The following is a 22,587-nucleotide window of genomic DNA, read 5'->3' as shown; positions in this document are numbered from 1 at the left end:
AGTAAACAGCAAGCAGTTTTGAGCTGTCTACAGCTTTCCAGCCTACATTATGGCGAGTTCGTCCACTAAACATGCTATTTTCAACATCACTAAGCTTGATGGTATGAATTACTCTTATTGGAAGAGCCAGATTTGACAGGTGTCGGTGCAGAAATCGCAGATCAAACCTTTGAGGTTGAGCGGGCATCCGCTTGTAACTATGCCAGATGAGGAATGGCTTGAGCTTGATGAGTTATGCAAGTCCACTATTGTATTATCTCTCACAGAACAGGTTCATTACAATGTATTTGAGGAAAAACAGAGTGCATGGCAGTTGTGGGATAAAATCAAGAATCTTTATGACAAGAAAAGTCCAGCGAGTCAGATGTATTGGCTGAAGCAGCTTATGGATCTGCGCATGAAGGAGAATGTGACTATGTCTGCTCACTTGAGCTAGTTCCATGCTATACTCAAGAACTTGACTTCGCAAGACATCACTTTTGTAGAGGATGTCACTCCTCTTTTCTTGCTTGGTACTCTTAATGAGTCATGGGATGTATTCCGCACTGCATTATGTGCCTCTACTGCTACCTTGAAATGATCTAATGTTGAGAGTGCTCTTCTGCAGGAAGAGGTTAACCATAGGAATTTGGATGCCTCTAGTGTGTCACATGCTATAACAGTTAGAGGCAGGAATGATGGATATGGAAAGCATGGCAGTGGCAGTGGTAGTGGCCCTGGATGGGATTCTCAGAAATCTCGGTCCAAGTCTCGTGGGAAGTCACGTAACAAATCCTGTGGCAGGAATGCAAATGTTACTTGTCACCATTGTAGGAAAAAGGGCCATGTTAGGCCACAATGCCATGAACTGCGCAATGAAAGGCGCAAAGATAAGGGGAAAGACAAAGTACAGGATAAGTCTTCTGATCGCAGCATAGTGCCTGCAAAGTCCAGTGTTAAAATTGAAGAGATCAATGTTATGCAGCTTGAGGATGTTGATGATGATGATTATATCCTTGCAGCTTCTTCTAGTGCTTCGTAGATGACAGAGATACACTCTATGTATGCACAATGTTGGCTCTTGGACTCAGGTGCATCCTTTCATGTGACACCTTGCAGAGAGTGGTTTCATTCATACCATTCTGTTTCGGGTTCTGTGCACTTGGGTGATGACAGCTCTCTTGATATTGTGGGCATTGGTGATGTTAGGCTGTAGTTTTCTTCTGGCAGCAGTTTTGTTATGCAGGATGTACGTCATGTACCTGCTTTGACACGCAGTCTCATGTCAGCTGGACAGCTTGATGACGCAGGTTATCATGTATCTTTTGGAGACTCCGCATGGAAGATCACTTGTGGCAGACTTGTGATTGCGAGAGGTGCCAAGGCTGGTAGCCTCTATCCCTTGATTGTATCAACTTCTTCCCTTGATCATGTTTTGTCTGTGGGTTCTATCCCACATATATCATTTTGGCATGTCCGTTTGGGCCATATGTCTTTGAAGGGAATGAAAATGCTTTTTGGTTTGTAGTACTTACCGCCCCTTAATTATACATGTTTTGATTCATGTGAGCATTGTCTTTATGGCAGGCATACTAGGTCTATGCATAAAAAGTCTGGTAGGCCACGCATGAGTGAGCCCTTGGCATTGGTACATTCGGATGTCTGTGGGCCCATGCCTTGTTAGTCTACGGGTGGTGCCAAGTATTTTGTTACTTTCATAGATGATTTTTCACGAAAAGTTTGGGCTTATCCCATTAAGCTGAAATCCGATGTCTTGGTTGTGTTTCAGAGATGGCTTGCATTGGTTGAGAACCAGTTTGGGTATAGGCTAAAATGCCTAAGGACAGATAATGGGAGTGAGTATGTTGTTGAGATATCGAGCTCCACTCGTGATATGCCAGGGTGACCGTTGTGTATTTATGTCACCGACTTGTTAGTTGCAGATGCGGTTGGTACACCGCCCATGAATAATAGCTAGATGATAGTTATCCTTATCTACTCTAGTTCGTGGTTCAGTTAGTATGCCACCTTAGTTAGTTGAGTTTGGTTTGAGACCCATATATAGGGTTCTTCTATTTCTTTGTATGAGAGTTCTTTTGGCTTACACAACTAAGAAGAGGAAAACTGTTTTCAGCCTCCATCTTTTTGTGTTTTCCCCCATTGTGCAAGCAGGAAAGCTACAAGTGAGACTCCTTCCTTCTCTCCCACAATCTTGACATATGTCTCACGTGCTTTTGAGCAGTTATGTGATGAGAGGGGTATTAAACATCATTTGACCGCCCCCTACACCCCCCCCTCCCAGAATGGTTTGGCTGAGCAGATAAATAGAACCATCCAGGAGTGTGTATGTAGTATACTTAGCCACGCAGGCCTACCATAGAGCTTTTGGGTTGAGGCAGTTAGTACAGCTGTGCATATCATAAACAGATCACCTTCTAGTGGTTTGGATTTCCAGGTTGCCGAGGAGGTATGGACTCAAAAACCTCCCTTTTATGTGCATCTCCGTGTCTTTGGATATGAGGCATTTTGCCATGTGCCGAGGGACAAGAAAAGTAAGTTGGATCCTAAGAGTGTCAAATGCATTTTCCTTGGTTATGGGGATGCATGCGAGATGGGTTACCGTCTCTGGGATCCGCAGGTGCGGAAAGTCATCCGCAGTCATGATGTAGTCTTCCATGAAGACAAGATGCATAGGCAGCTTGAGAGAGTTGTTGAGATCTGCAGGGTCATATTTCAGGAGGAGCCGAGAGCTTCCGCACAGCTAGTTGGACAGGCTACAGCTGCAGCAGATGCTCATGGTCAGGGTGTTGGACAGGTAGCTGGGCAGGCAGCAGAGCCTGCCGTGAGACAGTCTACTAGAGACAGATGTCCACCTGATAGATTTCAGCCCTCGATGCATTATGTCTTGGTTACAGATGCATGAGAGCCTTTCACTTATGATAAGGCTATGGGCAGGGGTGACAGTTACTCCTGGGAGAGGGCCATGCAGTCTAAGATAGACTCCTTGCATAAGAATGAGACTTGGGATTTGGTTTCCTTGCCTACGGGCAAGAAGGCTTTGCCATGCAAGTGGGTGTACAAGCTGAAAAACACCCTGGACACCCCAAGCCGGCATACAAGGCTAGATTGGTAGCAAAGGGTTTTAAGCATGAGCATGGTGTGGACTTTGATGAGGTCTTTTCTCCTGTGGTTAAGATGACCACCTTGCGCTTAGTCTTAGCTTTGGTTGCTCAGCTTAACTTGGATTTATACCAGATGGATATCAAGACAGCTTTCTTACATGGGGACTTGCATGATGAGATTTATATGGAGCAGCCTAAGGGCTTTGTAGAAGCTGGCAGGGAGCACCTAGTGTGCAATTTGAAGAAAAGTCTTTATGGCTTGAAGCAGGCACCTAGGGAGTGATACATAAGTTTGACGCCTTTATGCAGTCACAAAGCTACAATAGGAGTGCTATGGATCCATGTCTTTACACAAAGAAAGCTTGTGATGGTTCTTTATTGATTTTGATACTCTATGTGGATGATATGCTAATAGTAGGGAAAGCTCATGATGAGCTAGATGCTCTTAAGGCTCAGCTCAAGAAGAGCTTTGAGATGAAAGATCTGGGACATGCCGCTAACATACTTGGTATGCACATTAGACACGACAGGCATCAGGGACTCCTCTACTTGTCACAGAGGGAGTACATTCATAAAGTCCTTGAGCGCTTCCGCATGCAAGATGTAAAGCCTATTGGTTGTCCATTGCCTTCTTATGTGAAGGTATTACAGGCTGATTGTCCGCAGATAGATGAGTAGAGGGCCGAGATGGCCAAGATTATCTATGCATCTAGAGTGGGCAGTCTTATGTATGCCATGATAGCCACTCGTCCAGATATTGCCTTTGCAGTTGGTGTTGTGGCACGTTATATGGCTACACATGGCAAGAAGCATTGGGATGCCGTGAAGGGTATCATGAGGTACCTGAAGGGCACTGCAGATATGTGTATATGCTATGGCAGTTAGGATACAGGAGTCGTGGGGTATACTGACTCTGATTATGTAGGATATGCAGATAGTAGGAAGTCCACTTCCGGCTATGTATTCACATATTCTGGAGGTGCCGTTTCTTGGATGTCCAGGGTGCAGAAATGCATGGCCCTTTCTACTATAGAGGCCGAGTATGTTGCAGCTACTGAGGCTTGCAAGGAGGCCATTTGGTTGGGTCGTTTGGTTGCTGACCTTGGTATTGATGCTATCCGTACACTGCATTCGGATTCTATGAGTGCTATTCAGTTAGCCAAGAATCCGGTCTTCCATGCGAAAACGAAACACATTGAGGTGAGGTATCACTTCATACGTGGGGTCATTGAGAACAAGTCTGTTGATCTTGTCAAGATCTCGACTGACCAGAATCCTGCAGATCTGCTCACGAAAAGCCTCTGAGCGCTTTGCCTTCCTTAGGAGGTTGAGGGGCGTGGGATGAGATGACGTCTTTCCTCATCCTGTTGTACATGTGTACATGTTGTACTGTTCTTTTCTTTTTCTTTTCACTCCTCACTAGGGCAGATTCGCCTTTAAGTGGGAGGTTGTTGGGGGTAAAGGCGCCTCCGCCTAGCCGCCCGTGTATTATTACACTAACAGTCACCGCCATTGCACATTGCAGGTGCTGAGCGCCCATCACCGTCACTTTATTCTTTATTCTTTTAGTGACAGTTTGAAAAAAGGAAGGCCCGGTCACACATTGTGACTGTTGGAGTTCCCATTTCTTGCTCTTGCTCTCCCGCCACAGCTCTCGCGTGCAAGCTTTCGATCATTTTGAGAGAGAGAGAGAGAGAGAGAGAGAGAGAGAGAGAGAGAGAGAGAGGCATACCTATTGATGAGGACACACAAGACGTTTTTCTTGCAAAAGCAATGACACTAACAATAATTCCTCTTCATAGCGAATGCAAAGTCTTGCACGAGAGAGAGACATAGAGATTGTACCCAACGATTGCGTGCATGTCACAGAGAGAGAGAGGGAGAGAGGGAGAGAGGGAAGGGGATCCTACCCGTTGATGATTGAGGACGAGTAGGCAAGGGAGATGATGGCAAACACCGACCCTCTTATCATATCTCAGAATGGAAGCTGCAGCGGCCTCGCTCCTCTTGACGGAGATGGAGCGGCGGAGGAATGAACGAAACCACCTTTATGAACTGTGCATGGGGCTTTGACGCGTGGAGATGCAGGCATAGTGAAACTGCAGTTGTGTGGTGGAACTCGGGCTCTCCCCGTGGTGATCGGAGAGAGGCATGGTGAACGGAGATGCCCAGGAATATCCAAGACACGTAGGATCTTGTGCAAGGTCATGTGCGTGGGTTATCAAAGGTCGCTTGTGTAATCCGTGTTTTTGTGAGCACTGCTTAGAACCACACTGATGTAAAGGCAGTCGAAATGGATGACACGCGGGACTAACGACGGAAAAGCTGGTGTCAGAAATGCAATCTGCTCAGGTGCGGCAGGCTGCCTCTCCTTCCCTCTTCCCTCCTCCATCGCTGGCCCTTCTCCTTCCTTCCTCGCAGAGTACTCGTGCCGCGGCACGCCGTCGATGCGCCCCCCCCCGCCTCGCCGCCTCCATCACTTCTTCCGTGCACGAGCCGAGCCGTTCCAAGCACTTCCCCATGGCAGACGCGCACGGGGACCTCACCCTGCTCTCTTTCGCAAGCGGTGGCGGCCCTTCCGTGGACAATGACATGGTGATCCTTCTCAGTCACCTTCAAGCGGCTTGTAAGCAGATTGCTTCTCTGCTTGCATCTCCGTCCAGTGTAAAGGCAGCTCTATCAAAGCAGCTTCCTGCCTCTTCGGCCGCCAGCAATGGCAGAGATACCCCTAAACCCTTGGACATCCTTTCGGTAGGTTGCGAAAATATGTTAGACTTGATTTGGCTTCGCTATTTTGAAGTTCTTAACCTTTGATAAACAATCTAAGTCGCCAATAGGATTTCCATAGCTGCGTGAGAAGTGCAGCATTTAAGATAGGAATGGATTTGTTGCTGTCAGTAAACTTAATGGTAATTCACATATTGCTCCCTTGCACTGCGAGTCTCAGACATGCATGTGAATTTCTGGCAATGTGTAGTTAAGAGCCTTGTTCGACCTCGTACTTAGTCTGGATAGAATTCCCGGATGCAGAATGAAATTATCAAGACTTCACTCCAGAACTCAAACAAGGTGGCCGTTGTAGCATCAGAAGAGGAGGACTTGCCAGTCTGGTTCAATGACAATGGACCTTATGTGGTGGTTTTTGACCCTCTTGATGGCTCACGCAACATTGATGCCTCGATTCCAACTGGAAGCATATTTGGCATATACAGGAGGCTGGAAGAAACTGATGCTTTACCTGTGGATGAAAAGGCACAACTGAACGTTCTGCAAAGAGGAGAAAGGCTGGTGGGTGCTGCATATTCTCTGTACTCATCTGCTACTGTGCTTTGCATTTCTGTTGGATCAGGGACTCATGCTTTCACACTGGACCGCTCAACTGGAGAATTTGTGCTTACACATCCAAATTTGACCATTCCTGAAAGAGGTACTGCATTCACCCTTCCGCTTGCTCTCCCTTGCACTCACTCTCACACTCATGCATGTATGCGTGGAGAGAGGGAGGGAGGGAGATGGGTGGATAGGTGTGTGTATGAACAAAAACTATTTACCATAGGTTGGCTTGTGTCTATTACTAATTGAACGTGGTTGTTAACTAAGCCTAAAATGGCTGAAAATATGGAAGATGTGTCATGATCCAATGCTGGTCGCATATTTTTTAAAATAAACAAGGGCATAAACCTGAAAAAGAATGTTTTAGAAATCAAACTTTAGAGTCTTATAAAATGGGGCTTATAAAGGGCCCTACTAATGAGTGGGAGAGAGGCCCTTTCTTACAATGCATCTAGGAGTTAACTTCTGTTAGGACGAGGCACTCTAAAGCTTCAAGGCATTTTTCTTTCACAAAAATTGAAAATAGTAATCGTCAAAAGCAGATTTCCAATAAATTATGAGTTGCCTCTGAGGTACTGTAGTGTGCTCATCCTTCAAATGAGTGGGGAAGAATATGCATTGGACTGTAGGGTTAAGGCCCATCCAGTGGCCCATTCAATTGTTATGACACTAGAAAACATGGGAAAAGGAGTATCTTTGGTCTACCAATCAGCTATTTAAGCATAGCAATAGAGCATGGCCCTTGGATGCCCAATGCAGTTATGTGGCTTATGTTTCACTTAACTCTGTTCTCACACACTTGCCCATAACTATTTGAGTAATGCTTAATCTATTTTTTGTCTAACTGGGAGGGTCCCCCAAAACATATTCTTTGATCATCCTTGATCATCCCCACCAGCTAGTCATCATCCTGGTGTTGTCCAGGCCCATTGGAGGTCATCACTAGTGTGAAGGTCCAAGGAAGTCTGCCCCAGCCATAAAGAAATGGTATGGCTAACATAGAAACACAAAAGTGTATGACAGTATGGAGAACACAATGTATAGAATGCTGAATGCTAATCAATTAATAATGAATATGAAGATGATACGATCAGTGGACCCTTAACCTCTGTGTCTCTAGGACCGGAGTAGTGGCCGTTGAAGGAAGGGGTGTCGGAGTTTGCCATACTCAAACAGACCCCAAACAGGTAGCAACATTCTAAAATCTACTTGAGCATGATGACGATGATGTAGGCAGTGGAGGCAACAAAATGCAAATCTCCTAGAAGATGGTCATGATGTCAATGCTTGAAATTGCGCCAACAGGCAGGCAACCAGTAGGTCGGCCTGTCTAGACTGTGAATGCTAGTATAGCAGCTTTAATGAGTCTGCAGAAAACTGAAACACAGATCTCTTGGTGTAGGCGACAGCTGCTGGTGATGATAGGTGCTGGGTGGCATTAGACTGGAGAAAATGCAGGTCAAACTGGTCAGGAACAGCTACAGAATTGCATTGGCAGGCATGCGGCAGCAGGCAGCTGTAAATGCAGGTATGCATGATGATGCCTAGTTTCTGGTATGCTTAGATCAGGCAGGTGACATCTGAGAACAGGTTGTCAGCAGTGGACAACTCCTGAACAGCTATGCCAGCAGTCAATGATGCTCCATGAACCATTGATGTCCTTCAGAGGGGCATTTGTCCTAGCATAAAAAATAAAGCAATTTATTTTTGGTAAATTTGCATTAATCACTTTTTGGGGCTGTTGATTAGAGATTAAAACACCATAATTATGCCTGAATGCAAACCCTAATATTATTGGCTCAACACCAGCCTCCTATTAGTCGCTAGCCATTATAGAGGTCTGCCTTGCTGTCGCCAGCCTTCAACCTACTTTGCCCAGTTGCTTAGCCATTCTGCATCATTACCCTCTCATCTAGAGGTTCATTAGATGTTGCTATCTTCTTTCAGTTTTGTGATCTTTGTTTTGGAGGTGCCGCAGTTTGTGTTTTCTGCTGCTCATGGACAACCGACCACCTTCAAAAACCTTTTGAGGACAAATAACAATAATTGTCAATCACATAAAAGTAATCAAGGGTCCTGAAGATGAAGAATCAAATCCTCCATTTTGGAGATGTAATGTGCCAAGGCAGGCCTCCAACAAGGGATAGCCTCATAACTGTCAAGCCTGGAATGGGTCACTGAGAGTGGACTGGGTAAACGCCACAATGGGCCTAAAGGAACAAGCAATTAGACCATAGCACAATGATGTGCATAGAAAGTTGGCACTAAAAGCATGTGCCTGAAGTTCCGAACAGCCATGATATGTACAATGCTAACAGATCCTTGAACCTACATAGCAAGATTGACCTTCCCTACCTCAGAATGCTCTCTCGACTTGTGTGCAGCCCAAAATGGCTTTCATGCAACGATTGGTAGGAAGAAACAGTTGGCAGCAATTTTCACTTTCCTGGATCCCAACCATCATGCCAAAATTTCACACTGATTTGTTTATTATTTAATAATCAGCCAGCAGTAAATAACATATTGGGCTACCCAAACTTTGAAATGACCTGCCCAACTCTCACAATTTTGATGCTATACATTTTCTACATCATCTCCTAGTTGCGAGCCCTATGATTGTGCTCCTCTTTCTTGCCTTTTGGCATGGACACCACATTGTTGGTCCATCCCTCTCTCAACAGCACCCTTGTGGGATAGACCCCTCTCAACAGCACCCTTGCGCATTTGACTTACTTGGGGCTCCCATCTTGTATCTTGTACATTGCTTCTGCCATCAATGGAGATTCTTCAGCTTCTAAGTTCATGTTTTCATTCATTCTTTGGCTGCCTATCTCCCTTTACAGTAGCTTTGCATTTGCTGTAGTACCTTGCTACGTAGACATTCCTTCGGTTATATCCCTCCTATCATGCATCTCATCAAGCTGTGACGGCCTGTGTTTAAGAGTGTCAAACCCCTTCTCTCAGCTGGCAACAAAGATGGTAGCCTTGGGTACAACTCCTGCTTTGCTGTTCCTGACCTGGGGGGACATTTTCTGGTGATTCCAGCACATCTACAGCCTGTTGCAGCCTTTTCCAGGCTGTTGTCTCATCCATTCACACACCTCTCCTCCGTCTTTGTTACGATTGTAACATACTTTCTGTCTAACAGGCTTAAAGTCATGTTATTGGTTTCTATGTTGCCGAGTTTTGAACATCCAAAACAACCTTAAGTCTTTGGATCATTGGGTGGACTGGATCTATATCTCTCATGCCCTTAGCATATGGGCAAGATAGTGTGCCATAGTGGTATATTTAGAGGGGTTTGTACTGTCATGAGGACATGTATTTTTGAAACCTCACTTAACAATCACATGGTTAAGTAAATGTTGCACATGTGAGGTGTAATTGGGGTTAGAGTAAATTTACGGGCTCGGGACCTGAGGAAATCACGGGATGCCAGCAACAAAAGTTGCTATAAGTTATGTCGCATAGGTACTTGGTGGTATCTGGTGCTAGTTGTTGGCCTAGGTCATTCATTTGGCCATAAGTGTCAGTTAGTAACGCTAGGGGAGTGGCGTTTAATGGTACCTAATAACAATCTGATGGTCAAAGATGGCGCAGAGACACTCGGGAATGGAAATTGCCTAGCCAATTTAATTATTGGCAAGTCAAATTATTTTTCAGGGCACCGAAATAATTATTAGATTAATTTTCAGTATTTAAAGGCTGAAAATTAATATTTAATTATGGATAATACTGGAAAAACCATTTGGAAAGACTGCCACTTATAAAAAATGCCCATGCAAGACTGAAAAACGTCTTTAGAGGTTGGAGAGAGGCATTTTAGTGTATTCAGCTTGCAAGAGAGAGGGAGGAGAAGTTGTGGTCTGATTTGCAGCCATTGGAGGACCTTTTGAGGTAGTTAGGGGTAGGAGAAGACCAATCAACAGTAGGTAACAGCATTTACAAGCTGTTGGGACAGGGCAGCAGCAGTAAATGACAGATTTTCTTCAATTCTTTGCGAAGAAAGTCTGAATTTTCTCTCTCCTCAGCATTCTCTCTCATCTCCCAACCTTCTATAGCCTTGCTCCAAAGATTTCAACATTGAGATCACTAGAGGCTGAGAAATTTCAGATTTCTTTGCTATGAACCCTAATTTGCAGCAGAAATTTGTCAGAGTGAAGCAATGCAGAAGTGAATGACCGTGACAAAGAGTGAACTGAGAGAGAAGAGAGAGAGAGAAAGAGACAGTGAAACGTAGAAAATCTGTAGTGAAGAATGTTGTATAAGGATGCAGAATTATACACGAGTGCAAAGAGAATATCTCCGTATGTCTTCACCTTGAGGATCTTGATCTCCGTCAGCCCGGAGTGCTATCTTTATCACCAGCAGGCTGAATTTTGTTAGATACAAGTGTTGAAGTTTACTGGAAAATCAGCCTTATAAAGGCTGAAAAGAATGCGTGAAAAATACCCGAAATAACTAGGTCGACTGCATTTAATGCAGCGGACTGCAGTCGAACAGTCCGAGTGCAGCCACGTGGCCAAACTACCACGTGGCATTGTTGACAAGGTAGGAGATGACTCTCAACATCCCCTCTCAGATCGTGGACAAGGTAACAGTAGGGATCTGGAATGTCAATGAAGTAAAGCTTGGGGAAGTGTCTTCATAAACAAATCTGCAAGATTGTCTTCAGTCTTATAGTACTCCACATCAATGGTCACATCCAGAAGCTTCTCCTTGATGAAGTGATACCGGATCTCTATGTGCTTCGTTCGGGCATAGAATACGGGATTTCGTGCCAAGGCAATGCAACTCTCATTGTCGCACTGCAAAATAGTAGGATGAGTCGGGGGGCAGCCAAGCTCTTCCAACAACCGTCGAAGCCACACAGTCTCACATGTGGTAGAAGTTGCAGCCCGATACTCTGCTTCAGTCAAAGATAGGGCTACGATGGGCTGCTTCTTGCTACTCCAAGAGATAGCATCAACACCCAAGGTAAAACAATAACTTGTGGTAGACCGCCTTTGATCCACATTGCTAGCCCAATCTGAATCACTCCAACTTGCAAGGACAAGATCAGAAGCACCTAGACTTGCTACATAGAAAATCCCGAGGTCGGAGGTTCTTCTCAGAAACCAAAGTATCCTCTGAGCAGCTTGCCAATGCACATGTTGAGGTGCACTCATGAACCCATCCAAGAGACCTACAACAAAATAAAGATCAACCCGTGTGTTGAAGAGCCAAATCAATGAGCCAATCAGTTGATGGTAGCGAGTAGCATCCGCCAAAGGAGAATCTGTGTGTGAAGTAGTCTTCTAGTTTAGATCCATAAGAGTAGAAATGGACCAACAATCCTCCATCTCAAAAGACACCAAGAGCTCTTGTACATATCTTTGCTGAGAGATGAAAATCCCCCTCTGAGACTGATAAATCTCATGGCCCCAAAAAGAAATGGAGAAGTCCTAAATCCGTTATCTCAAACTTTTGATGTAGGGTTGCCTTTGTCTCGTCGACCTTTTGGGTATGAGCACCTGCAACAATCAAGTCATCAACATACAAAACAAACAACATACGACCTCCATCGGAAGTGTGCACATAAAGCTGCGGATCAGCCCTAGAGCGCCAATATCCCAACTTGGCTTGGAGAAATGAATTAATCTTCTCGTTCCAAGTATGTGGAGCCTGCTTCAAGCCATACAAGGCCTTCTTTAACCTGTAAACCTTCCCATCTGAGGAACTTAAGCCAGGAGGCTGCTCTACATAGATCTCCTTCTTCAAATCACCATTCAAGAAGGCTGACTTCGCACCCAATTGAAAAACAGGCCATCCCATATGACTAGCCAAGGCAAGAACAGCACGAATAGTCGCCATGTGAGCTGTAGGGGCAAAAGTATCATGGAAGTCAATACTTGGGCGTTGTGCAAAACCTTTAGCAACAAGGCGAGCCTTGTGCTTGTCCAAAGAGCCATCACTATGATACTTGGTCTTGAAGACCCATTTGATACCAATCACCTTCTTGTGAGAGGGACGAGGCACAAGGAACCAAGTGCCATTCCACTCAATAGCCTCCAACTCGGCTTCCATCGCCTTTCGCCAATGATCAGACTATAAAGCCTCCTTCACTGATGTAACCTCTCTATCCTGCATAACACGGGACATCAAACAGTAGTTAGTGCAAACAAGCTTTATAGAATGTGGTGGCTTCGTAACCTCCGCGTTCCATTCTGCGGTTCCCACTCCTGAAGGACCACCTCGATCCCTGAATCACGGATTGTGTCACGGGCCTAACGAGGAGGAGGCTGGATCTCTCCTTGGCGCTTCACATCTACTGAAGGCTTGGGTACATCCACCGGCGGGATCTCCACTAGGGTAGTTGGTGGAAGAGAAGACTCGGTATTTGAAGAAGAATCTACATCAAGAGACTCTGGCTCCAAAGATTGTCTCAGGAGCCAAACTCTCCCTTGGATCTCCAAGTACGGGGTGCATCTCACTTCCCTTTGTGGTTGGAACTTCCACGAATTGCACATCTTGGCTCATGTAGACATCTCGCTCTACTGGATCATACGAGCGATAACCTTGGGACTTAGAGCTGTAGCCAACAAATACTTGTTGTTGGGAAGTTGCCTCAAATTTGTCACGTGTTTTCGGGATGTGTACATAGGTAGCAGACCCAAAGATCCTGAAATAAGAGATATCAAGCTTAGTCCCTAAGTAAGCCTCAAAAGGTGTCATCCTGTCAATGGCCGAAGTAGAGGATCGATTTAGGATGTGGACTGCAGTTGCCACTACCTCGGTCCATAGAAACTGAGGTGACTGTCGGTGCCCCATCATGGTGCGTACCATCTCAATCACACTTCGGTTCTTCCGCTCCAAAATGCCACTCTCTAAAGAAGTGTGGGTATTAGCAAACTCCTGGTAAATGCCTTTATCTGTACAAAAACGAGCTAACTCATTAGGAACAAATTCACCACCCTTGTTTGATCGCAAGGTCTTCAATCTTCGGCCTGATGGGTTCTCCTTGAAGAGAAGCCAATCCTTGAAGTGGGAGAAAGCCTTCGACTTTAGTGCTAAGAAATAGGCCCATGTCATCTTGCTGTAGTCATCTACGATCAACATGAAGTACAAGCTCTTCAAGGACTCATTTCTCATCGGGTCACAAAGATCTGTGGATACAAGCTCCATAGGTGAAGTAGACCGTCTCAAAGCTTTGTTGGGAATCACATCCCTATGCTGATTCCCACGAATGTAGGAGACGCATGGCTGTTGGCTTACCACTATGTCCGGCAAACCTCGAATAAGCGAGCCTTGCGACACCTTCCGAAGATACTTATAGTTCAGGTGGCCAAACCAAGCATGCCATAGCTCGGACTGTGCCTGAGAGGTAAGAAGAAGAGAGGTAAAAGCGAAAGAAGATTTTTAGTTACAGATGCCATTCTCCTCATACCCTGAAGAGAGAACCTTCCTCGATCCACGATCAAGAACTCAAATGGCATCATTGTTAAACTTCACCAAGAGGCCAAGAGAACAAATCTTATGTACCGAAACCATATGATACCCTAAACTTGGCACATGCAACACCTTGGAAGTGTGGGTACCACCACGTCCATTTGGAATCAGGTGCATCTCACCCTGTACAGCAATAGACACAGAAGAGCTGTCTCCTATGAGTATCTGGCTACGCGAGGGTCGCTGATGGGCAACACCAATTGTCGAAGGAGTCCTCAATGATGGCTAAGTGTAGAAAAGCAGTTGATGAGGGTGTAGCCACCGCTCTAGAATCCTTCGTGTCCTTCCTGGTGTCCTGCTTGTCCTTGTCGGGGCAATCCTTCTTCCAATGGCTGGTTTTTCCACAAATATGGCATGTCGATTCTTTCTCATTGTCTTTCTTGGATTTGTTGTCCTCCTCCTTCTTCTTTTGGTCCTTCCCTTTCTTTTGAGAGGCTCGACCAATCAATGCCTCCGATTTGGAAGCATTTTGTCCCTTCAAATGTTCCTCTTGGTCCAAGACCATAGGAACTAACTCTTCCCAACGCAGAGTCGACTCTCGTCCTGAAGTAATAAGAGCGGACTAAAAAGTATTGAATTGTGGTGGCAACTGGGACAATAAAGTGATCTCCATGTCTTTGGAGGAAATGGGCTTTCCCGCATTTTGAACCTGTATGTAAGGTTGCCGAAGCTTGTTGATGTGTTCTTGAAGCGAAGAAGACTTATTCACAGACAAGGTTTGCATTTGCACCTCCAAAGAAACCCTCTTCATAAGGGTCATCCGGTGGTACATCTGGTCAAGCTCTAGCCATATCTCCCAAGCCACTGTCAAGTGCTCTATATGGGCTATCACAGCTGTTGTACAAGAGAGAAAAAGAAAAGAACGAATCCTAGCATTCAGCTTGTCCCAATGAGACTGGGCCTTGGTCAACTCCTCACGAGCATTTGAAGAGAATTTGGACTTATCTCATCGAGGGCCGGTTGATCTCCTCCATCACAAGCTCTGCTAAATCATAAGACTCCAATATGGGCAACATCATCACACACCATATGCGGTAATTGTCGCCATCGAGCTTTTGATCTGATGGAAGAGCCGGTAAGACAAGCCGGAACAGGCACCTTTTGGTCCATGATCTCTTGGAACTCCACGTCAGTCTTTGTAGACATCTTCACGTGCAATGCTTGCATAAACGCAAAAGAAACCCCCTCTGATTGTGAAAACGCAGCTTGCTAGGGCTCTTGTATCCGCGTCTCGAACCTTCTTCAATCATCGGAGGCGATGAAAAGGTAAAATCTGCACTTGAAGGCCAAAAACACAGCCTTCTTCCTTCTCTAACAGCAAAAAAACAGTAGTTGCTTCAGCAAATCTTCTCTTTTCTCACACACCCACGGTCGCCTCAGCCTTGTTCTGATGCACAGCCCACCTGCTCACACTTGAACGCTGAAAAATGCAGCCTTGTGTCGTGCTGAAAACTCCTCTTTAGTTAGATCCACCCTAGGTCCTTCAATGCTCTGATACTACGTCAGAGTGAAGCAATGCGGAAGCGAATGACCGTGACAGAGAGTGAACAAAGAGAGAGAGAAAGAGATAGTGAAATGCAGAAAATTTGCAGTGAAGAATGCTGTATAAGGATGTAGAATTATACACGGGTGTAGAGAGATTATCTGCGTATGTCTCCACCTTGAGGACCTCGATCTCCGCCACCAGCACCAGCAGGCTGAAATCTGTCAGATACAATTGTTGAAGTCTGCTGGAAACTTAGCCTTATAAAGGCTGAAAAGAATACCTGAAAAATACCCAAAATAACCAGGTCGACTGCATTTAATGCAGCCGATTGCAGTCGGACTGTCCAATTGCAGCCACGTGGCAAAACTGCCACATGGCAAGAGATGACTCTCAACAAGATTAGAGTATAGTAGTAGCATAGGGAAGCGTGCCAAAAATTGGAAGCTCCAAGACTTGGATTCAACAGGGCTGAAGCTGTTTTTAGCCTATTCAAGTGGAGGGACCAGCGAATCATTGAATTTGGGGCATTTTCCATCTCCATCAAAGCGGGCGAAGGCCAATTGACTGGCCGAATTAAGGGGCAAATCAGATTGAAGATTTGTTGGTCATCTTGGATAGCAAGGGGAGTTGGAATACCAAAAGGGATTGGGAGAATCCCATTGTACATCAACATCTTCTTCAATTAAGTTAAATAAATACCGAAGGGGGCACCGGTTTTGGGGCCAACAAGGTGTCCAATGTCCAAGATTATATGGTAAAGTGTGCATTTCAGTTTTGTGAATTTGTTAATTGCTGTAAATAGTGCTTAATCAAGTTATTTACCACCCTATCCGAGGAGGAAGGCTGGTTACATATACTGATGCGGAGCTCAATATTTCCTGCCATGCAATAAAATCAATGCAATTAAAATCCAACTTGAATTTTGTTGGTCAATAGGTTCATTCATGCCAACCTATTAGCACACTACCACAGAGAAAGATTTTGACCCCTGAAGTTGTCATGTGCTCTTGGAACATTGTAGCTGTTGGCAAACACCATGCTCCTAAATGTAGGCATTGAGTGATGGCTGCCTACTTGTTTTTGGGATCCATCAAAGGATGCCACACTCCTCTGCCAATGCTTAGCGTGCTCCCCAAGAAAGAGAGGCTTGAGTGGGCTCCTTGAGTGCCTGTTGCATCTCATAGCTCTCATATTCCATTTGTATAGTAAGTGCATTCTTTGTTTTGACTCTCGAGTCCATTTTGTAAAGACTTACGCACTAGTTTAGGGACAATTTTCTTGGTTAATTAAGTAAGGACATACAAGATTATCTATTTAAATGTCAGAAGTGCCAAGTCAATAAAGCTGGGTGCCTAAAAGTAGGCTGTTTACTTCAATCTCTGGAAATTCAAAATGGTAAATGGGAGTGTTTCTAAGGATCTCATAGTAGAGTCATAGTAGGCTTACTTAAGGACTAATTGTGTCCATGACTAAGTCTTGATCAACGTGGGTAGATTGAGCAATGTTTGTTCGTTTATTTCTGCTAAGACTGATGTAAAAAGCCTAGAGGTGGCTAGGCTGTTTGTTGAGAAGATCTACTTGGAAAGAGATGGATGGTTAGACTGAGCAGTTCAGTCAAGTTCTTGAAGATAGGCTTAGAGCTTATGCAAGTAAAAAGCAGGCTAATTGGGAAGAGTATTTACCCTCACTAGAAATGGCTTATAATTTGCTTAAAGCATTCTAGTACAGACTTTGGTCCATTCATGTTGGTGTATGAGTTTTAGCCTAGAGCTCCTGTGGCCTTAGGATTTGCAAAAGAAAAGATTCAAAGCATTAGAAGGTTTTTTGCAAGATATGAATACTATGCCTATGATTGCTAATGATAATGTGTGAAGAGGGCAGGATCAAGGAAAGCATTATGTAGATAAGGAAAGGTGAAAAAGTTTACCTTAAAGTCTTAGGACACTTTGAATCACTTTGAATCTTTGAAGATAGACAAGTGCAGGGCCTAAGTTACCCCCCTAGATATTGTGGTCTATTCACAATACTCAAAGAGATGTGTGGTCTAGAAATGTAAGTTGTTTGAAACTTCACAAGTCCATCCGATCTTCCGTGTGAATAGACCGAAGAAAAGTCTTAACACCAGTGGTAATCTCATTGACGAGCAAGTGCTGGTGGATTATATTGAGCCTCCTATCCAACTGCACGAACCAATGGAAATATTTGATTTTAGAGATTGCATATTGAAGCATACGATCATCATAGAATATCTGGCTAAGTGGAAGGATAGACCAGAAGAAGGCTCTTTGGAACGACTCTTAAAAAAAGATACCCGACTTTGGCCATAGAGAACCTAGTTGTCAAGGATAACAACTCAGGGAGTAGTTGTCACAACAATGGTAAAACCAGGGAAATGTGAGCGATTCTTTAAGTTTTCTAAGATTGAGGACTGTCATAGTTCTTCAGGGGCATTTTCTGACTGCTTAACAGGTTGTAGACACATCAGTTGTTGAACAAACTAAATGATTATGGAAATTGTTACAGGTCAAATCTATTCGGTGAATGATGCAAGGTACTTCGATTGGCCCCAAGGTCTGCGAAAATATATAGATACTGTTAGGCAAGGAAAGGGAAAATACCCAAAGAAATACTCTGCTAGATATATCTGCTCACTTGTGGCAGATTTCCATCGTACCATTTTGTATGGTGGTGTGGCAATGAATCCAAGGGCACATTTAAGACTGGTTTATGAAGCGAATCCATTAAGCTTCATTGCAGAGAAAGCAGGTGGGACGGGTTCTGATGGTGCTCGTCGCATACTTGATATCCAACCTGTTGCACTGCATCAGCGACTTCCCCTTTTTCTTGGTAGCCCTGAGGATATCTCAGAACTTGTGAGTTATGGAGACGTGCAACAACTTGTAAATCCAGGGTATGAAGTATAGATCAGAGATGGTTGGTTCTACCAAAGCCTGTACATAACATCCTATTTGTGCTTGCCAAGCTTCCCTGGCTAAAAGGAAGCACATGGTGGTAATGCATTGCTGTTACTGGAGACCCTTTTGCCATATCAAACAAGAACTGCAAGACACCTGCAGTATGCATGATTCCTCATGATTGTAAATTTGAGACAGAATGCCGCTGATTACGAAAACCTGGTACTGTCCTGAATATATCATTGAATTTGTAAGGTTTGTTTATAATTGATTGGAATAGATGTGTGATGTTAAGCTGTGGAAGCTGGCTACAGCATTGAATTTCAGTGAGCATTCTCGATCCTTCTAGTCCAAATATGTTCCTTGCTTGACAGGAATCACTTATACTGTATCATGCTCAACATGTGCTGTAGGAACTAAAGCTTTACAAAGAAATAATACAGCTTCAATAATATCCAGACTACTAGCTGACTGTGTAAACTGACCATTGAAACATCAATCATCACATGAATTTTTTTCACTAGAAAAATGTATTGTAGCCAAATTTGCAGGTTAAAGTAAGCCTAATGCCAAAATCTTTGCAAGTGAACTCAAATCCAAGGGAGTTCTACTGTTGGCATGGCACTGAACATGGGCTTTCATAATGCCACGTTTCAAGTACATAACTATATAGCAGATCTGTCCCTAACTGTAATGCAATTATCCACTATTTTTAAGCCCCGTATGGAACTGACCACAAGCAAACTAAATCTGTTAGGTGGTTATAGTCTATTAATCTGTAGCTGATCTATGAATTAAAGCTTTTTAAAATGATGAATATCGTCCTGCATCTATTCACAATTGATATTCCAATTTGTGGGACATGTTTTCTTCCGCCTTTTACCATATCTCTTAAGGACAGCTGATAGATATGTTTGTGTACTTGATGCTGCTTAATGTCACACAAACACGTTTGCTTTTTGCCAACTTTATCCACCTGCAGCACAATTCTTTTATGATCTTAATCTGCTTGGAGTATGTCAAAAGACCCACCCAATGTGCAGCTTGTAGCTGGTACATTGAGTCCTATGGCTAGTCCAGATTGATCCATGGTTGTTCGATTCAAGCTATGAAGAATGTGGTTACTAATTGATAAGTTGCCTCAAGTTCATGAGGCACACGCTTGGCAACAACAGGAAGAAAAAATTGTCATCTTGAATGGCTGATGTGATAAGGATTACTCTATCACCAGAATTAGCCTAGCAGACCTGATTCAGATGCACTAGCCCAGCAGAAATCATCGAGAGTTGTCATCAGTCCTTGAAGAAGGTTCATTATTATACACAACATGGTTATTAGGATGATTCCTTAAGATAGTGGGTGTAAAGGGCATGTAGAAGATAAGTGAAAGCTATGTATAAGTGTTTTATCTTCTTCTTGTGCAAATTATTTGCTTCTCATCTTATTATGTAGGCTTAATAAAGCTAAGCAAACTTTCTTCAGGTCAGTAATAATAATAGGTTGAGAATGCAATGGATGCTCTTCATGTAAAAGGTATGAGAAGACTAAATGATAACAATTGAATGTGTCAAATTCCCATAAGATATTTTCATCTGTAGTTTTCTAAGCTGTATGTTGCAATGGAAAAAGACAAAGGTCTGTAGCAAAGCCTATAATCTTTGAAGATAATCCATACTCCTCCAATGCTATGATTGTCCAATGATGTAGTGTGGTGCATGGGGTAGTTCCATCATAACAAGCAATGCATCAAACGCTGAGGGTGTGATTATGATCACACAACACCTTGATGGCCTGTTTCAAGTATAGACAAGTGGGTTATTGGATTGCGACGTGATGTTTTCTGTGTTTGCCAAGGTGTTTTGAGAAGTGCCATCTAAAGAAACAAAGAATTCACCTGCAGTTGCTTTATCAGATGATACTCCGCGTGTCCCAAGCAGATCGCCTATACTTGGCAAAGGCTTCTATCAACAAATGCTTCTATCAACAACAGTCATCTGTCCTTGGTCTTACCCAAAGGTCACTAGCATGCAAATGCCTGGCCACCCACTAAACCAACCACTGCGTTATTCCTCTCACACTTCCAACATGTGCTGCCATTGCCCTACTACCCGCTCCAATACTGTGCACTGGTTCATCCCTCCAGAGGACCCCCGTTCACATGCCCTCCCTCTCCCATCCATAGCATGGAGTATCTGAGAAGCGCCTCTTGTACGCCTAGTAAAGAATGAGGAATCATTAATGGCGACTTGCATGAAAAGTGCTATTTCTCCATTCTACTCATGGAATTTGTCAAATTTGAATGATGGTGAACACATGTATGCATACATGTAGTTGTTTATATTTTGATCCCACTTCAAACGTTTATACAACAAAATTGAACAAACAAATGAAATTCAGCACTTTCTCTTGCAGACGATCAATTAATTGAGTGACTTGATTTGAAATTTCACTTGGAAACCATGCGCACACGCTCGTGTGCGTGCGTGCGCGCGCGCACACACACACACACACTCTCTCTCCTTTTATGCTCCCACATGTAAAAATATAAAAAACCTCTTCTTAGCATGTAATAGGGAAGAGATGGATAGATACATGTATACTTTTTAAAGTATTTTATTCATGTTACACCACCCTCACTCACTCACTCACTCACTCACACACACACACTCTCTCTCTCGTCACTTGTGTAGAATGTTGTATCATGACTTTTTGCTCAGGTTGGCCATGTCACATTCGACAACATAGAAGGAGCATGTTTGCAACTTTGGCATTGCTTGCATTTGCAAGAATTGCCAATTTGATGTTGTCAAATTCCTTCATAATTGCAATGGCCTAATAAGTCAAGAAGTGGGTAAGCTTGATTTGAAGGCTATCTAAAGGGATAGCTTATGTCACTTTAGGGTTCCCTCATTATTTGCCATTGAGGTTCTCTCTCTACCATTGTTGGAAAATGTTTATACATTGATATATTTTTAGAGCACGACCAATATCAAGGTTTATAAGGATCACTTTCCAAAAGAGAGTATATTTGCACAAATGTCACACAAATAAAATCTCAAGCAACTATAATCTAGTTATGGTCTCATGCATCCAATCCTAAAAAATACGTTTACTTGTTAATCCACTCATCTATAGCTAGATCATGGCACCAAAGATAGCGTGAATTAAGACATGATAACCTAGGTGGTATTTTACATTATTCAAATAGCATTTTTAATGGAAACAATGGCTGAATTTTATGTTAGCCCCAAAAAGTCAGGTGTATTACTTGGTGACAAGGCAATATTTGAGGAAACACTTGAATACTAGTTACATTTCGATGGAAATAGTTTTTGCTTGAAATATTTTAGATCTAAAGCTTTTCCATTAAAAAACTATGTTTATTTATCCAAGAAATCCTCCTATTGTCACAAGCTTTGCAAGCACTTATGTTTTAGCATCTAGCTAGAACTGGCACGAATCTTGCAAGGTTTATTAAAATTGAAAAATTCAAAATGGATTTTTAAAAGGGTGTTATAAGCTATTTAACACTTTAGGAAAAAAGTTAAATAGTTAAAATAATAAGATAAACTAAATGATTTAAAATGATCAAATTATTTTAAATAAATAATAAAAGTTATATAACTAAATCAACAAAATAAAAAAATTAATTAAAATAATTAAATACAATGAATTACTTAAATAAAGCAATAATTAAATATAGAAATGTTAGAGTTTCTAGAATGATCAAAATAATTTTGAAGTCGTATGTATGTGTATATGTGTGTGTGTATGTGTTTTTTTTAAAATCTAAAAGCTTTGGATCAAAGTCTTTTCAATAAAAAAGACTTTTATTTAAGCATACATGCATTATTTTTAAAAAGTTGAATAATGGCATATTATTTGTAAATAACCCATTATTCAGACTACATTAGGATTAAAACACTTCAAAAAAGACACTTGTAAGAAAATGATTAAGTTGCTAATTAGCTGAGGTCTTAGAAGAATGAACCCTCTAAGTTTGGGCATTTAGATGTGATTAATGAGAGAATGTATTATTCATTTAAGAGGTCGACCATTAAATACCTAAGGTTCTTAACTCATGTTAGGGTTACTTTTTGACCATTACTCTTTCTTTTTGAATGGTTAAACATTCTACTATTACATTTTCCTATCAAAATCACATTTTTTCTAGTCTACAACAAATGGAAGCATTGTGGTCTCCTTTTTTCTTGTGTTTCTTAGTTCTCATAACAGATCGTGCTTTGCCATATATTTTCATATC

At 43.0% G+C, this 22,587-nt stretch overlaps 1 protein-coding gene across 3 annotated transcripts; it reads left to right on the top strand.

The window, feature by feature from the left end:
• The first annotated feature begins 5,249 nt into the window (after positions 1-5,249).
• Positions 5,250-20,715, top strand: LOC148031528 (Inositol monophosphatase family protein). 3 transcript variants are annotated; one of them, XM_087685060.1, is made up of 3 exons: positions 5,250-5,852; positions 6,132-6,528; positions 20,224-20,715. In XM_087685060.1, exons 1-3 carry the CDS (start codon positions 5,439-5,441, stop codon positions 20,517-20,519), a joined length of 1,107 nt encoding a protein of 368 aa, XP_087541186.1. In that variant the 5' UTR covers positions 5,250-5,438; the 3' UTR covers positions 20,520-20,715. The 3 variants fall into 3 exon arrangements, with proteins under 3 accessions (XP_087541186.1, XP_087541185.1, XP_087541187.1); XM_087685059.1 differs by lacking the exon at positions 20,224-20,715 and adding an exon at positions 17,932-18,656 and having other exon boundaries at positions 5,304-5,852; XM_087685061.1 differs by lacking the exon at positions 20,224-20,715 and adding an exon at positions 17,932-18,656 and having other exon boundaries at positions 5,715-5,852; positions 6,079-6,528.
• Positions 20,716-22,587: the final 1,872 nt, after the last annotated feature.

Source organism: Lygodium microphyllum, chromosome 9 (genome assembly GCF_053477565.2).
Source record: "Lygodium microphyllum isolate KBCC chromosome 9, Lygodium_microphyllum_v1.1.10, whole genome shotgun sequence".
NCBI lineage: Eukaryota > Viridiplantae > Streptophyta > Polypodiopsida > Schizaeales > Lygodiaceae > Lygodium > Lygodium microphyllum.
Note: the sequence above shows the minus strand (reverse complement) of the source record. Positions and strands in the feature narration are given on the sequence as shown.

Coding starts and splice junctions, on each gene's coding strand:
- LOC148031528 (XM_087685059.1), top strand. CDS start 5,439: ATGCAATCTGCTCAGGTGCGGCAGGCTGCCTCTCCTTCCCTCTTCCCT. Junction 5,853..6,131: donor AACCCTTGGACATCCTTTCG/GTAGGTTGCGAA, acceptor TCCCGGATGCAG/AATGAAATTATCAAGACTTC. Junction 6,529..17,931: donor TTTGACCATTCCTGAAAGAG/GTACTGCATTCA, acceptor AAATTGTTACAG/GTCAAATCTATTCGGTGAAT.